General features: G+C 44.1%; 1 protein-coding gene and 2 non-coding genes across 3 annotated transcripts; 2 read left to right on the top strand and 1 right to left on the bottom strand.

Annotated features, from left to right (window-relative positions):
* The first annotated feature begins 527 nt into the window (after positions 1–527).
* On the top strand, positions 528–599 carry trnaw-cca (transfer RNA tryptophan (anticodon CCA)). Its single transcript has one exon. It is a non-coding gene; the product is annotated as a tRNA-Trp (tRNA).
* Positions 600–6,106: 5,507 nt separating this feature from the next.
* LOC137350569 (uncharacterized) lies at positions 6,107–8,301 on the top strand (the record flags this gene model as incomplete). The annotated part of the gene is made up of 1 exon (XM_068015229.1): positions 6,107–8,301. A coding segment is annotated over one exon (1,605 nt), but the record flags the coding sequence as incomplete, so codon positions are not given.
* Positions 8,302–10,806: 2,505 nt separating this feature from the next.
* On the bottom strand, positions 10,807–10,878 carry trnaw-cca (transfer RNA tryptophan (anticodon CCA)). The gene has a single exon. It is a non-coding gene; the product is annotated as a tRNA-Trp (tRNA).
* Positions 10,879–17,506: the final 6,628 nt, after the last annotated feature.

Below are 17,506 nucleotides of genomic sequence, written 5' to 3'. Positions count from 1 at the left end.
ATAGCAGGTACATGAGAAAATGATGCAATATTTATATAAGCCTGGTGTTCTGGAATTCCTGCCTAAACTCCTCCACCTGTAACACTCCATCACCTCCTTAAAACTGAAAGTTTTGATCAGTATTTTGGACAGGAGTCAGCCCTGCCTTTTGCCCTGATTTGTCAGTAATCATTTAAAACCATTTTGGGTCAATCCTTTCCTTTAAATCCTGCACAGCAGCAGTGACAATAACTTTGTGCATTTAATGGTTGAGCCAAATCCGACTCAGTTCCCCAGGAGAAATTCCTGAACTCATGGGCACTTTGTATCAAGCAGCAGTTAGCAGCAAAAAGTCTGATTAATCAGAGTAGTGAGTCCAGTAAATACTTAAACAGAAGACACCCTGTAAAACAGAACTCCAAGTATCAGTTTGAATAAAGTATTGAACTGACAGAGTGGAGGGCAGATGAGGATTGAATTAAATTGCAATTCACTGAATCGAAACAAGAAGTGATTCTATCAAGAATGGGACACTTCTCTCTGTTTGTGAGCTTGTGGCGCAACGGTAGCGCGTCTGACTCCAGATCAGAAGGTTGCGTGTTCAAATCACGTCAGGCTCAGTGGAGTTTTACAGCAGCTCAAGTTGCTGGATTTTATATCAGAAGAGAGTTCGCTCTTTTGGTGTAAAATCAAGAAATGCTGGAAATAGTCAGCAGGACTGGCAGCATCTGTGGAAAGAGAAGCAAAGTTAATGTTTCGGGTCAGTGACCTTTCGGAGCTGTTCGTGTATTGTTCAATTTCAAAATCGACTTTAATAGATTAAAGTTCTTATTTCTGGATCCGTTCAATTTCCATGCTCAGTTCTTATTTCTCAGTTTTCTATCGGAACAATGTTTCAGGGATGTGCTGTCTCCATTGTTTATACAATAACTCTGTCAGCAAGTGTGCGAAGTAAAACACAAACGACCCAGCGTGGGGCTCATCCCACACCCGGCTCCGTCTGCACAGCTCCTGAGTTCAGTTGACTGGAACGCAGTGTTAACACCGAGGCTGTGGATTTGATCGCCGTGAGTGCTGGCAGATGTTCAGTTATTACTTTGACATGTTTTCCTAACACTTCAAATCCAACTTTTAGATGCACACAGAATGTCAGAGAACTTATTTTGAATAGAATCCATTGCATCTTTGTCACTGGGCTGGAGTAATCCAGAATACATTTTAATAATCTTCCGTTTGCTGATAAAGGTTGAATTTGCGGCTGTTCCCGTTAATGGTCACAAGCAGGAACAAACAGACAGAGTGTATCTGACCGCCCAGAGATGTGGAAAGGCTTCAGTTTAGGACAATTGCATCAAATCAAATGTTCACCAGGCCGCGAGAGAGTCAAAAGCTGGGGGAAAGGACGGAAGGAGATAGTGAATAAGCTAAGCTGAGGTGGAGGTGGGATGGCAGCGGTCGAGGGAACGGAAGCAGCGAGGCCGAGGGGGAGGGGGTGAGCAGCCGGGGCGGGGATGATCGGCGAGGCCGGGGGTGAGCAGCCGGGGCGGGGATGATCGGCGAGGCCGGGAGTGAGCGGCCGAAGCAGGGTATTTTGTGGGGAATGGAAGTGACGATCGCAGCCACTGAGGGGTGAGGCAATGTTTGGACGTCATTCCGTCTGGTGTCGGTGCGTGGTGACGTCGGTGCACGCATGCGCAGATTCATACTGGCAAGCTGACAAATGTTTGGATGCATTGATGATGTCAGCGATCGCTCTGCACATGCTCTGTGTTGTCAGGAAACACTCTGTAGTGAATAAGCTAAATACAGAAGATATAAATATTTCCCATCCTTGATGTCTCTCTATTCCAGTCCAATCCAATCCTTCAATGCTGGGTAAATAATTTCAGTAAAAATTGTGCAGCTCGAGGATCGAAACCAAAGGCCAATGCAGAATAAAGGAGAACAGAACTCCAGACTGAACCAGGGATCTTCAGTCTAACACTCTCCCAACTGAGCTATTTCAGTCTCACAGTTGTGAGAATAAGAAATACTGAAATGTTGTTTCTACAGCTTGTGGAAAGTTACCAAGAAGTCATTTGTGCACAACATAATGAAATCACTGAAAAAGAGAACTGATAAGGATATGTCAGTGGAGACCTTAAGACAGTACATCACTGACAAAGAGAACTGATAAGGGTATGTGGAGACCTTAAGACAGTACATCACTGACAAAGAATTGATAAGGGTATGTAAGTGGAGACCTTGGGACAGTACATCACTTAAAAATTGTGCTTAGGCAGATAACAGAGAAACAGCAAGAGTTAGAACAACGGATGTAGTGAATAAGAAACTGCCCCACTAAGATAAAGGCTGACAGCTGCAAGTTAAAACACATAATGGAGAGCCAAATAAGGTAAAACAAAAACAAGAGTTAGGGGCTAGAAAGTTAGAGTAGGGGGAGAAGTAAACAGAGGAGGAGACTGTAGCAACCATAGGATAGGTTAGTGTCATAATACGTTATAACCAATAATGTAAAATAAAGGCGTGGACAAATGGATTTGTAATGTATAAACATGAACTGAATATGTTGATCGGTGTGCCTGCTTGTAGGACACCCGATCTTGCAAGACCGTTAAATAAACTTACTTCTTCAGAGTTTGACTTGGTGTAAATTATTATCAAGTGGGCTACGTTTCACACAATTGGGGGCTCGTCCGGGATCTCTTCATCATTGCCGGGACCGCGGCCGACGACAGACGAGAAGACGCGTCCCGTTAATTTAAAAACGGTCTCGTTTCTCTCGTTGGTAGCGGACCCGAGTAATTGACTGAAAATGATCCTAGGGAAGTCACTCTGAACGAGTATTTAGTGCGGCAGGTACACACGTGAAGTCAGGCAACTCCGTGCACGGATCAAGGTAAGAAAAACGACTTTTAAGTATTATCTTGGTGACTTATGGTTAACTGTAGGATAAGACCTTCTAAGTACCAAAAGTCCTCGAGGAGTGAATTTTACAGTCCTGCAGTATAAGACCCTTCAGCTAGGAGGTGAGTACTGTATGGTATAAGACCCTTCAGTTAGGAGGTGAATACCGTAAGGTATAAGACCATTCAGCTAGGAGGTGAATACCGTGGGGTACAAGACCCTTCAGTTAGGAGGTGAATACTGTGGGGCAGTATAAGACCCTTCAGCTAGGAGGTGAGTACTGTATGGTATAAGACCCTTCAGTTAGGAGGTGAATACCGTAAGGTATAAGACCCTTCAGCTAGGAGGTGAATACCGTAGGGTACAAGACCCTTCAGTTAGGAGGTGAATACTGTGGGGCAGTATAAGACCCTTCAGCTAGGAGGTGAATACCGTAAGGTATAAGACCCTTCAGTTAGGAGGTGAATACTGGTTAACTGTAGGATAAGACCTTCTCAGTAAGGCAGTATAAGACCCTTCAGCTAGGAGGTGAGTACCGTAGGGTACAAGACCCTTCAGTTAGGAGGTGAATACTGTGGGGCAGTATAAGACCCTTCAGCTAGGAGGTGAGTACCGTAGGGTATAAGACCCTTCAGTTAGGAGGTGAATACCGTAAGGTATAAGACCCTTCAGCTAGGAGGTGAATACCGTAAGGTACAAGACCCTTCAGTTAGGAGGTGAATACTGTGGGGCAGTATAAGACCCTTCAGCTAGGAGGTGAGTACTGTATGGTATAAGACCCTTCAGTTAGGAGGTGAATACCGTAAGGTATAAGACCCTTCAGCTAGGAGGTGAATACCGTAGGGTACAAGACCCTTCAGTTAGGAGGTGAATACTGCCGGGTATAAGACCCTTCAGTTAACCATGGGAAATAAATCGTCTAAAAAGGAAGACGATGGGAGACAAGGAAAGTCTGCCGGCAACATCCCTCCAGAAAGTCCATTGGGACGGATGTTGGAGTATTGGGATTTAGAGTCAAAAACCAAGGAGAAAAAGACCCAAATATGATCTAAGGACAGCAAGAAGGACCACCCCTAAACCCGACGATAACGACGACGATAGAGACAGAGAGTCTCCTAAGACAATGATGCCCTTGAGAGAGGTACCAATAGGAAATAATGAAATTGGATTTGTTAGTGCACCATTAACGTCAGGAGAGGTAAGAGTGTTTAAAAAGGAAATGAAAGTCCTCGTAGAAGACCCCTGAAAATTTGGGAAAGAGAAAACCCTCCCGGGGTCGGGGGAAATGAACCAGCTGAACAAAAATACCCTAATCAAGACCCGCAGTGGCAGAACAATAATATCGGCCATAGGGGCCAGATGAAAGACCTTAGAAATCTGATAGTAAAAGGCATTGTTGTAAACAAGTAGTTGAAGCCCCTGCAAAACTTATGCCTTTACAGAGTTACCGCAGGCCCCTCTTATGGCACAAGCAGGCGACATATTGAGTGCGACCCCTCTGGGTGTTGAAGGCTGTTTCTAGACAAATAGAGACCATTAAAGGCACCTAGGTGGGATCAAGAGAATGATTTTTACACAGGTTTTGAAGAATCAAAAGGGGGACTGTGAGAACAGAATTTAGATTTTAGAATTTTTAAGAACAGAATTACATGGGAACATTTAAGATGAAACAATTAATCAGTCATGTATTGCTAACAAGCTAGCTGACTTCATAACTTCAGGGCTGCAGAGGCAACTTGGCCTTGCAGCTGGTACAGCGAGAGAGAGAGAGAGAGAGAGAGAGAGACATTGTACTTCAACAGCACTCTTCTTATCACCCAGACATGACAATCCTAGGGGAAAGTTAGAATGAAAAACATACCGACCAGGCTAATACACGCCCCTTGTTAGAGGGTGGCTCAGCCTACCCTGAAACAATTAATCAGTCATGTACTGCTAACAAGCTAGCTTCAGTGCTGTAGGGAGGGACAGCTTATCAGAAATGACTTCATAACTTCAGGGCTGCAGAGGCAACTTGGCCTTGCAGCTGGTACAGCGAGAGAGAGAGAGAGAGAGAGAGAGAGAGACATTATACTTCAACAGCACTCTTCTTATCACCCAGACATGACAAAGTTAGAATGAAAAACATACCGACCAGGCTAATACACGCCCCCTTGTTAGAGGGTGGCTCAGCCTACCCTTCTGATTCAGCAGTTGCTGAGTTTTTTATATTTGCTTTTATATTATACTGTTTAAATGTTATTTGAGTAAATGGATCCACATAATCCTAGTGAATATATATAATCATATATAAGTTGATCAGTAGAGAGAGAAGGTTATCATAGAATGATAAAAGGGGGGAATGTGGAAGTGAGCAGAAAGGCATGGCACTATGCTTAATGGGAAATATAGCCAAGTTAAGAATAGTAGCTTTGCTGAGCTTTGATTTTAAGTGGCAGAAACCACAATGAAATAGCTAAAAGGGATGGCCAGAGTGTGTGCAAGCTGTGGCAGCCACAGCACTTCAGACCAAGGAAGTCATTTTACCTCGAAGCTATTACAAGAAATAGTTAGGGGATTGGGAATCCAATGGGACTTCCATACCCCTTGGTACCCTCCCTCTTCAGGGCGGGTGGAAAGAATGAATCAGACCTTAAAGAAACACCTGTCCAAACTGATACTTGAAACAAGGTTACCCTGGACAAAATGTTTACCTATAGCGATACTCAGAATTCGGACAGCCCCTAGAAAAGATGTGGGACTGTCCCCCTATGAAATGCTATTCGGAGTACCCTATATGGGAACCAGGGGCGAGATGCCAACCTTAGAAACTAAAGATTCGTTTCTAAAGAACTATATACTGGCGTTGTCTTCCTCATTGTCATTCCTCAGGAAGCAAGGCCTGTTAGCACAGACACCACCTCTCGAATTTGCAGTGCACAAGATCCAACCAGGAGATTGGGTTCTGGTGAAATCATGGAAAGAGACTAAACTACAACTGAACTGGGAAAGACCATACCAGACTCTCCTAACCACTGAAACAGCCATAAGAACGGCAGAAAGAGGTTGGACCCACTACACAAGAATCAAGGGGCCGGTACAAACCCCGGCCGAGGAAGGAACTTGGACAACCGAATTAACAGAAGAACCATTGAAAATAAAGCTAAAAAGACTATGAGTAACGAACTTTTTTTTTAATATAACGGCGCGAGCACGGAAATACTGTCTGTAATATTGTGTGCCTTCTCTCTTTCTTTTCAAAAGTAGCCAGGAAATAAAATGGGTTGGATGTTTTTGTATTACCCACTTCCAATTAGACAACAAGGTGTTTGGAGTAACAGTTAGAGAAGGGAAAAAGAAAAGTGAATTAAAATGTTGTTTTCAGGTAACAATAGATAAGATTGGTAAACCATCTAACAAACTAAAAGGGATCTCTCATAACGATACTAACATAGTAAAAATAATAGAGGTAAAGGACCTGAGAAAGACAATTGAGATAGAAACCGGTTACGGGGACACAAATGCCTGGGTAGAATGGATAAAATTACCTGTAAAAAGTTTGAACAAAAACAATTGCTATGCTTGTGCATCTGGTAGACCGATAGCTCAAGTAGTACCTTTCCCGCTGGGGTGGGAGCGTGACCGAAAGGGCATGGAATGCATGTTAGCCCTATATCAGGATAAGACGGCTTGGGGTATTCAAACTTGCATATCCTTGTCAATAATGTTCCCTCCCCTAGAGAAAGAAGATTCAAGGACTCCCCCTTCATTTTTAGCCACCAGTGTGAATCACACATCATGCGTACGTCGACACGGTGCAGAGCTAACCAGCAATATGGGAGAGTTGAAGTCATGCATAGAGACTGAGGACGTAACTGGAAGAGTCAGGGGAGGGAACTACTCATCATTGAATGTTCCCAGAGCGGATTTATGGTGGTATTGCGGAGGAAAAATCCTGAGACAGACCCTACCCTCCCAGTGGAAGGGGACGTGCGCAATTGTTCAATTGGCAATACCATTCACCTTGGCATTTGAGAAACAAAAGATAATAACGAGGGAAAGGGGTAAAAGGGAAGCGATAGCAAACTCTTTTGATGACCAGGTATACATGGATTTCATAGGGGTCCCAAGAGGGGTACCTGATGAATTCAAGGCCCGAAACCAAATAACCGCCGGTTTCGAGTCTTTGTTTTGGTGGGTCACAATTAACAAAAATGTAGATTGGATAAATTATATTTATTACAACCAACAAAGATTTATAAATTATACTAGAGATGCGGTAAAAGGTATAGCTGAACAATTAGATGCCACTAGTAGAATGGCTTGGGAAAATCGACTGGCTCTAGATATGATCTTAGCAGAAAAAGGAGGCGTGTGTATAATGTTAGGAGGGAAATGTTGCACATTTATCCCAAATAACACAGCACCCGATGGTTCAATCACCCGAGCACTGCAAGGGTTAACAACTTTAGCAGAGGAGATGGCCGACAATTCAGGAGCAGACACTTCCCTGACGGGGTGGCTTGAATCCTGGTTTGGAAAATGGAAAGGCATGATAATCTCGGTTTTTACCTCCCTGATCATGGTTGTCAGAATACTAATAGCCATCGGGTGTTGTATTATTCCTTGTGTAAGAGGGCTGACACAGCGATTGATTGAGACAGCTTTGACGAAGCAGATGTCAATACAAAGAGGCCAGGAAGAAAGTATATACCTGTTAGGTAATGACAAAGTGGATAGTATCAACGGAGATACAGACATTGAAAAGGCGGCTGAAATAATGCTCAGAGGATTTGAGAGGACATATGAGAACCCTCCGCAGTATGTAGAAAACAACAAGGATTAAGTAAAAGAAAAGGGGGAATTGTGAGAATAAGAAATATTGAAATGTTGTTTCTACAGCTTGTGGAAAGTTACCAAGAAGTCATTTGTGCACAACAGCATGAAATCACTGAAAAAGAGAACTGATAAGGATATGTCAGTGGAGACCTTAAGACAGTAAATCACTGACAAAGAGAATTGATAAGGATATGTAAGTGGAGACCTTGGGACAGTACATCACTTAAAAATTGTGCTTAGGCAGATAACAGAGAAACAGCAAGAGTTAGAACAACGGATGTAGTGAATAAGAAACTGCCCCACTAAGATAAAGGCTGACAGCTGCAAGTTAAAACACATAATGGAGAGCCAAATAAGGTAAAACAAAAACAAGAGTTAGGGGCTAGAAAGTTAGAGTAGGGGGAGAAGTAAACAGAGGAGGAGACTGTAGCAACCATAGGATAGGTTAGTGTCATAATATGTTATAACCAATAATGTAAAATAAAGGCGTGGACAAATGGATTTGTATTGTATAAACATGAACTGAATATGTTGATCGGTGTGCCTGCTTGTAGGACACCCGATCTTGCAAGACCGTTAAATAAACTTACTTCTTCAGAGTTTGACTTGGTGTAAATTATTATCAAGTGGGCTACGTTTCTCACACTTTTTAGGCTGATTTTACAGGCGTTATCCAGCTCTGAATTCCTCGGCAGAGAGTTCAAGGAGTGTTTGAAATGAGATTCAACAGCAGTATGAGAAAGTCTCTCCTTGATTCAGGACTCTTACCTCTCTGCAGCATCTCGCTGCTGAAGATTGAACTTTTTCTCATTTCATTCTCAGCTCAGGGTCAGTGTGGATCACTGGGACTTCTGGCTGTCTCCCACTTCACAATTCATCAGTGCTGAGAAATCAATGGGGAATATTACTCACATGTTGTAATGTTTTATAAATACTTGAATGTATTTCACACTGTGTCCAACAGTGTGAATCTCCCCTGGTATATCAGCTCACCAACACTTCAACAGAACATTCACATAATGTGAGCTCTGACATCTGTTCAGATCCCATTCCCAAGACCTGGAAAGTGGGATTGGGCTGGATCGCTCTTTTTCAGCTGGCACAGACACGATTGCTAAATGGTCTCATTCTGTGCCATAAATTTTCTCCATTTTCTATGTTCTATGAAGTGAGGTGTGATTGGGAGGGGCAATTCCACCAGGGTTATATTTTCTACCAAAAGAATGACACAAGGGATACTTCACATTTTTATTCATTCATTCATGCGATGTGGGCATCGCTGGCTAGGCCAGCATTTATTGCCCATCCCTAATTGCCCATGAGAAGGTGGTGGTGAACTGCCTTCTTGAACCGCTGCAGTCCATGTGGGGTAGGTACACCCACAGTGCTGTGAGAAAGGGAGTTCCAGGATTTTGACCCAGCGACAGTGAAGGAACGGCGATATAGTTCCAAGTCAGGATGGTGTGTGGCTTGGAGGGGAACTTGCAGGTGGTGGTATCCCCTGCATTTGCTGCCCTTGCCCTTCTCGGTGGTAAAGGTCGCTGGGTTTGGAAGGTGCTGTCTAAGGAGTCTTGGTGCATTGCTGCAGTGCATCTTGTAGACGGTACACACTGCTGCCACTGTGTGCCGATGGTGGAGGGAGTGAATGTTTGTAGATGGGGTGCCAATCAAGTGGGCTGCTTTGGCCTGGCGATGTTGAGATTCTTGAGTTGGAATTGCACCCATCCAGGCAAGTGGAGAGTATTCCATCACACTCTTGACTTGTGAATTGCAGATGGTGGACAGGCTTTGGGGAGTCAGGAGTCATGGATGAGTGAGAGGAATATATCACACTTTGGGGCTTTTGTAAGAGGATTTATTGATAAACCTAGGATTTGAGAGGAAGCTGCTTCATGGTTTACAGAACAAATTCAGCCCCTGGGGTGGAGCCAACAGCTGCACTGTAATTACTCACCTCAGGATTCCAAGCCTCTGACCTGCTCTTCTAGTCACGTTATTTGTATGGCTACCCATGGTAACCTCCATGATGTTGATGGTGGGGGATTCAGTGATTGTAATGCTATTGAATGTCAAGGGGAGATAGTTAGATTCTCTCTTGTTGGAGATGGTCATTGCCTGGCACTTGTGTGGTGCGAATGTTACTTGCCACTTATCATCCCAAGCCTGTGAGACTGAAATAGCTCAGTTGGGAGTGTGTTAGACTGAAGATCCCTGGTTCAATCTGGGGTTTTGGCAGTTCTCCTTTATTCTGCATCGCCCTTTGGTTTTGACTCTTGAGCTGCACAATTTACACTGAAATTATTTACCCAACTCTGAAGGTTGGATTGGAATAGAGAGATATCAAGGATGGGAAATATTTACATTGTCAGCTTTAGCTTATTCTCTATCTCCTTGTGTCCTTTTCCCCAGTTTTTGAATCTTTCGGGGCCGGGTGAACATTTGATTTGCTGCATTTGTCCCAAACTGAAGCCTTTTCCACATCTCTGGGCGGTCAGACTCGCTCTGTCTGTTTTTGCTGCTCGTGACCATTAACGAGAACAGGCCACGAGTTCAATGTTTATCAGCAAACGGAAGATAATTGGAAAGAATTCTGTGTTACTCCAGACCAGTGACAAAGATGCAATGGATGTTATTCAAAATAAATTCCCTTTGACATTTTATGTAAACTTGTTTGCATCTAAAAGTTGGATTTTAAGTGTTGCAAAAATGTGTCAAATTAATGACTGACCATGTGACAGCGCACATGGGGATCAAATCCACAGCCTTGTTGTTATCAACACTGCGTCCTAACCAACTGAACTAAGCGGCCTATAGACAGAGCCAGGTATAGGTTTGAGCCGCACGCTGTGCGGTTTGTGTTTTATTTCTCACACTGGGTGACAGAGCGATTGTACAAACAATGGACACATCACATCCCTGAAACATTGTTCTGATATAAAACAGTGTGAAATAAGAACTGAGCATGGAAATGGAACTGAACCAGAAATCAGGACTTTAATCTATTAAAGTTGATCTTGAAATTCTACCATGCACGAATATTCCAAGAGAACGAACTCTCTTCTGATATAAAATCCAGGAACTTGAGCTGCTGTAAAACATAACTGAGCCTGACGTGATTTGAACACGCAACCTTCTGATCTGGAGTCAGACGCGCTACCGTTGTGCCACAAGCTCACAGATAAAGCAAAGTCTTCCATTCCTGGCAGATTTACTTCTTGTTTAGATTCAGTGATTGAAATTAATTCAATCCTCATCTGACCTCCGCTCTGTGAAGGCCTGCCACCCGATCTGAACCCGACGGGACCCGACGACCTGTGTCGGGTCCGGGTCGTGTTGGGTCGCTCTTCCGGGTCTGGCTTTCGGGCTCGGGTCAGGTCGGGCCAGGTTCGGGTTGGGCTGGGTCCAGGTCGGGCTGAGTCCGTGTCGGACACACACAGTAAGTATTACATTTAACTCTGCTGGGAAGTTGAGTTTAATAAGTGTCAAAAGTTGAAAAGCCAATCTAAGCTGGGAGTCCGGGTCATCAAGGAGGGAAACTCTGAGTCTGCTCAGTGAGCAAGTGAGCATCTCTATGACGTCATTGCGCTCATGCTGCAGCTTCCTGTAGATTCGGAATCGGGAGGTAGATAAAGTGAACATTCCAGTGGTCGGGTAAGGCTCGGGTTAGTTTGGGCGTGGGAATAAATGGAGATACTCGGGCCGGGTCGGGCTCGGGTCCAATGTGGTTCTGTCAGGTTCGTGTCGGGTTTTTTTTCCTGACCTGAGCAGGCCTTTACCGCTCTGTCAGTTCAGTGCCTTATTTAAACTATTACTTGGAGTTCTGTTTTACAGGGTCTCGGCTGTTTAAGTGTTTCCCAGACCCACTACTCTGATTAATCAGACATTTTGCTGCTAACTGCTGCTGCTACAATTGAAATGTAAAAAAGAATTTCCAGTGACCTGCAACCAATGGACAAATACATTTCAGAAAGTTAAAGCTCATTCACCAATCCACAAATGTGTTTTTCTGCTTATATTTATAAACAACTCCTTCTCTCCACTATGAGAACTATACAATCACCACAGTTATTTGAAAGTTAGTATAAGATGTTCCAGTTCATCAATTTTAAAACTGCAGCAGGTATTTTCCAGAAAACTTCTCTGTTGGAACCTCAGTCCCATTTAGATTGAAAGTGGACAATTAATGTATTCACTTGTTCATTGCGGACAGGTGTCTGACTTCGAATAAATCTCATTAACTTTCAATGAGGTGGCAGTATTTCTGTGCTCCCATTTTACACAGTCTGTCCTGTTCATGCACCATGTTTTTATTCTCTTCTCCCATTCTCCCCAGGATACAGATTACAAGCATCATCAATCTAGCTGTTGAAAAGCATTGGAAGATTCTGGTCACACAGGTATTGAAACATTCATTTTCTGCCATTTTCCAAGTTGCTTGCTTTAAACACAGTACGATGTGTTATCATCTTGAAAAGAGATTCTCTTCAATATCCAATACAAACTGAATTACAAACCTGACAGACAAACACAGGAGAACAAGTGACTAGTGAACACAAACCTCATGGTGCTCATTTTCAGATTTATTGCAGTCATCCGACAAAACAAGTGAAAGAATATTCCAGTGAAATGATTTGGAAAGTAGGGGTGACTTTTGTTGGTGCCTTTCTTTGCTCTGTTGGTGAAACTTTCTTGAACCTGACTCCTGTTCATGTCTCTGTTTCCTCTATTGAATGAGGAAGGAGGTATTTGATCAGAAATCAACTGGATTGTGTACCTTTGAGAGGGGATTTCTGCACCGTCAGGGCTGGAAACAGGAGTGAGTGAAAGACAATGTGTGGAGTTTGATTTTGTACAGAGGGAGAGCAAATCTAACAGGACTGTGAGATATTGGCCTGGATTTTACAGCCCCAATAGCGGTGAACTCTGAGACTTTCACTGCTATTGAGGGTCTGAACAGCACTGCAACTGCTGGTACATGCACACACTAACACCAGCATCTGGAAGTTGTGGTGGTGAGAAATGTGCTTAGAAGGAGCCTCTGATCATAATCGCACCAGCCAACTCTTTAAAGCGACAGGGACCTGCAGTTCAGCAATTTGGGCTCATTGCCCACAATGTACCCTGATTTTTACCTGGGTTGGATTAAAGCCGGTACCAACAGGCTCAGGGTTGCTCGGGAAGGACTTTTCTGTTGACACAACAGCACCACTATTCCAGGAAGACACCGGCAGCAGCAGTTGTCAACTTTCAGAGGGAGTTCAGACATTTTAAATGTTGTATTTTATTTCTTAATTGTATGTAACTTTTTAGCATAGCCTGATCAGAGTTCTTAAATTTACATCTGACTTTTTATTAACAAGATTGAAGTGCTTTTAAAAGATCTCTAAATGTATATGACTTTTTATCAAGATTTACTTGGCTTCTTTGAAAAGACTCGAGCAAGATTGAAGTGACTTTTAAAAACTACATCTTATCCTTTAAAATCCTGCTTCCATGTAGATGACATTGGAAGATGACTTCAGAATAACTTAGACTATCTTTCTAACAGGTACTGCAACAGCTTAAGTCCTACTTTTCTGCAAAAGCTGGTGAATTACCTTCCGGGAGCGGAGAGGAGCAGAGCGGAGCGGAGCAGACCTATATGGACCGATATGAGGAGAACGTTGAGAGCGGAGCCTATAAATCCAATCCGAGGATCGAGGCCCAGTCTCTTACCTTCCAGGAGTGGAGTGGAGCTCTTCCAGTGTGCTGGAGTTTTGAAAAAAAAGAAGCCAACTGTGATGTCAGAGGAGAGCTGCAAGGTGATTGGTTGGTGAGTCACTGCTGTTAGTGCATTTAAATATCTTAAAGAAAAGGGCAAAGTTTTTTACCTGAAAAAAAAACCTCTGCTGATAAGATGAGTACTACTAAAGTGTTTTTTTTATTCAGTGTAGCTTATGAAGGACTTTAGATTGTAGTGGGTAGAACAAGGCCCCTAGTGTCATTAGTATTTTTTAAATAAGGGAGTAACTAATTAATCTAAGGGTAAGTCATGGCAGGAGAGCTCAGCCCCGTGATATGCTCCTCCTGCGCTATGTGGGGATTCAGGAACCCTCCCAGTCTCCATGACGACCATGTGTGCAGGAAGTGTATCCAGCTGCAGCTACTGGCTACTCGCATTATGGAGCTGGACCTGCGGGTGGTTTCACTGTGGAGCGTCCACGAAGCTGAGGGCGTCATGGATAGCATGTTTAGTGAGGTGGTCGCACCGCAGGTAATGGATGCACAGGCAGAAAAGGGATGGGTGACTACCAGATGGAATAGTAGGAGCAGGCAGGTAGTGCAGGAGTCCCCTGTGGCCATCCCCCTCTCAAACAGATACACCGCTTTGGTTCCTGTTGGGGGGAAGACCTCCCAGGGGAAAAGAGCAACAGCGCGGTCCGTGGCACCACGGAGGGCTCTGCTGCACAGCAGGGGAGGAAAAGGGGTGGAAGAGGTATTGTGATAGGGGATTCTATCATAAGGGGTGCAGATAGGCGTTTCTGTGGCCGCAAACGAGACTCCAGGATGGTATGTTGCCTCCCTAATACTAGGGTCAAGGATGTTTCGGAGCAGCTGCCGGAAATTCTGAAAGGAGAGGGTGTGCAGCCAGAGATCATGGTCCATATTGGTACGAACGACATAGGCAGGAAGAGAGATGAGGTTCTGCAAAGTGAATATAGGGAGTTAGGCAGAAGGTTAAAGAGCAGGACCTCTAGGGTTGTAATCTCAGGATTACTCCCTGTGACACGTGCTAGTGCGGGTAGGAATAGGAGGATTAGGCAAATGAATGCGTTGCTGAAGACTGGAGAAGGCAGGAGGGCTTCAGGTACTTGGATCATTGGGATCTCTTCTGGTGCAGAGGTGACCTGTACAAGAGGGACGGGTTGCATCTGAACTGGAAGGGGACCAATATCCTTGTCGGGAGATTTTATAGTAATACACGGGGGGGTTGAAACTAGTCTTGCAGCGGGGGTGGGACCCAAAGTAGTAGTCTCTCCGATGAGATAGTTGAGGCAAATGGAGAGGTTAAAGCAAGCAAGTCCAGTAGGCAGGCCAGGCAGGGGCAGGACAGGGAGCGTGGAAGGTCTGGTGGGCTAAACTGCATTTACTTTAATGCAAGTATCCTTACAGGTAAGGCAGATGAACTCAGAGCATGGATCGGTACATGGGATTGTGATATTGTAGCTATTACGGAAACGTGGTTGAGGGATGGGCAGGACTGGCAGCTCAATGTTCCGCGGTACCGATCCTTCCGGCGTGACAGAGGTGGAGGTAAGAGAGGAGGGGGAGTTGCACTATTGATTAGGGAGGACATCACGGCAGTACTTAGAGAGGATATCCCGGGGTGAATGTCCAGTGAGGCCATACTGGTAGAACTTAGAAATAATAAAAGGGTGATCCCTTTGATGGGATTATACTATAGGCCCCCCAATAGTCAGAGGGAAGTGGAGGAGCATATATGTAGGGAAATCACAGATAGGTATAGGAATTGTAGGGTTGTAATAGTAGGTGATTTTAACTTCCCTAATATTGACTGGGACTGCCTTAGTGCTAAGGGATCAGATGGGGAATAATTTGTTAAGTGAATCCAGGATAGTTTTCTGAAGCAGTACGTGGATGGCCCGACTAGAGAAGGGGCTACACTCGATCTCCTCTTCGGAAATGAGGATGGGCAGGTGGTTGGTGTGTCAGTGGGGGCGCACTTTGGGACCAGTGACCATAACTCTATTAGCTTCAAGATAGTTATGAAAAAGAATAGGACTGGTCCTCAGGTTGAAGTCCTAAATTGGGGGAAGGCTAATTTCCATGGCATCAGACAGGAACTCTCAAAAGTTGAATGGGAGAGGCTGTTTACAGGTAAAGGGACGTCTGGCAAGTGGGAGGCTTTTAAAAGTGAGATAGGAAGAGTTCAGGGCCAGCATGTTCCTGTTAGATGGAAGGGCAAGGCTGGCAAGTTTAGGGAACCTTGGTTGACGAGGGATATTGAGGGTCTGGTCAGGACAAAGAAGGAGGCATACGTCAGGTATAGGCAGCTGGGATCGAGCGAGTCCCTCGAGAAGTATAGGGGATGTAGGAGTACACTTAAGAAGGAAATTAGGAGGGCGAAAAGGGGCCATGAGATTTCCCTGGCAGATAAGATAAAGGAGAATCCTAAAAGATTCTATAAGTATATTAAGAGTAAAAGGGTAGCTCGGGAGAGAGTAGGTCCCCTTAAGGATCAGTGTGGCAATCTATGTGTGAAGCCACGCGAAATGGGCGAGGTCTTAAATGAATATTTCTCGTCTGTATTTACCGTGGAGAAGGTCATGGAAGCTAGTGAGTTCAAGGGAGGGAACAGCGATATCCTGCAGCATATCAACATTATAAAGGAGGAGGTGTTGGAGGTTTTGAAGCGCATTAAGGTGGATAAATCCCCAGGGCCTGATCAGATGTATCCTAGGATGCTATGGGAAGCAAGGGAGGAGATTGCTGGGGCGCTGGCAGAGATTTTTGTATCATCGTTAGCCACGGGTGAGGTACCGGAAGACTGGAGGATAGCTAATTTGTTAATTAATAAATTAAATAACAAATCATGTTGCCTCTTTCTCTTCTAAACTCTGGCGGAGACAAGCCTAGCTTGTCCAATCTTTCCTCGTAAGAGAGCCCACCCATTCCATGTATTAGTCTCGTAAACTTTCTCTGTACTACCTCCAATGCATTTACATCCTTCCGCAAATAAGGAGACCAGTACTGTACTCAGTACTGCAGAAGAGGTCTCACCAATGTCCTGTATAGCTGAAGCATAACCTCCCTACTATTGTATTCAATTCCCATGGTGATAAATCATAACATTCGATTAGCTTTCCTAATTACGTGCTGGACCTGCATACTAACCTTTTGCAATTCATGCCCTCGGACACCCAGATCCCTCTGCATCTCAGAGCTCTGCAATCTCTCACCATTTAGATAATATGCTTTTTTATTCTTCCTGCCATAGTGGACAATTTCCGACTTTCCCACATTATACTCCATTTGCCAGGTCTTTGCCCAATCACTTAACCTATCTATATCCCTTTGTAGCCCCCTTAAGTCCTCTTCACAACCTACTTTCCTACCTATCTTTGTGATCAGCAAATTTAGCAACAATACCTTCGGTCCCTTCATCTAAGTCATTTATATAAATTGTAAAAAGTTGAGGCCCCAGCACAGATCCCTGTGGCACACCACTCGTTACTTCTTGCCAACCAGAAAATGACCCATTTATGCTGACTCTCTGTTTCCTGTCAGCTAGCCAATCTTCTATCCATGCCAATATGTTACCCCCGACACCATGAGCTTTTATTTTCTGCAATAACCTTTGATATGGCACCTTATCCTTCTGGAAATCGAAATACAATCCATCCACTTGTTCCCCTTTATCCACAGCACATGTAACTCCCTCAAAGAACTCCAATAAATTGGTTAAACATGATTTCCATTTCAAAAAACCATGTTGACTCTGCCTGATTACCTTAATTTTTTCTAAATGCCCTGCTATAACATCCTCTGTAATAGCTCCAAACACTTTCCCTAAGACAAATGTTAAGCTAACTGACCTGTCGTTTCCTGCTTTCTGTCTCCCTCCCTTTTTGAATAAATGAGTTACATTCACTCTTTTCCAATCTAACGGAACCTTCCCGAATCTAGGGAATTTTGGAATATTAAAACCAGCGCATCAACTATCTCACTAGCCAATTCAGGATCTGGCGACTTGTCAACCCGCAGCTCCAACAATTTGTTTAGTACCACTTCCCTGCTGATT

The sequence above is a fragment of the Heterodontus francisci genome, chromosome 35 (assembly GCF_036365525.1).
Source record: "Heterodontus francisci isolate sHetFra1 chromosome 35, sHetFra1.hap1, whole genome shotgun sequence".
NCBI lineage: Eukaryota > Metazoa > Chordata > Chondrichthyes > Heterodontiformes > Heterodontidae > Heterodontus > Heterodontus francisci.
The sequence above is the reverse complement of the archived record's forward strand: the minus strand, read 5'-3'. Positions and strand labels throughout refer to the sequence as shown.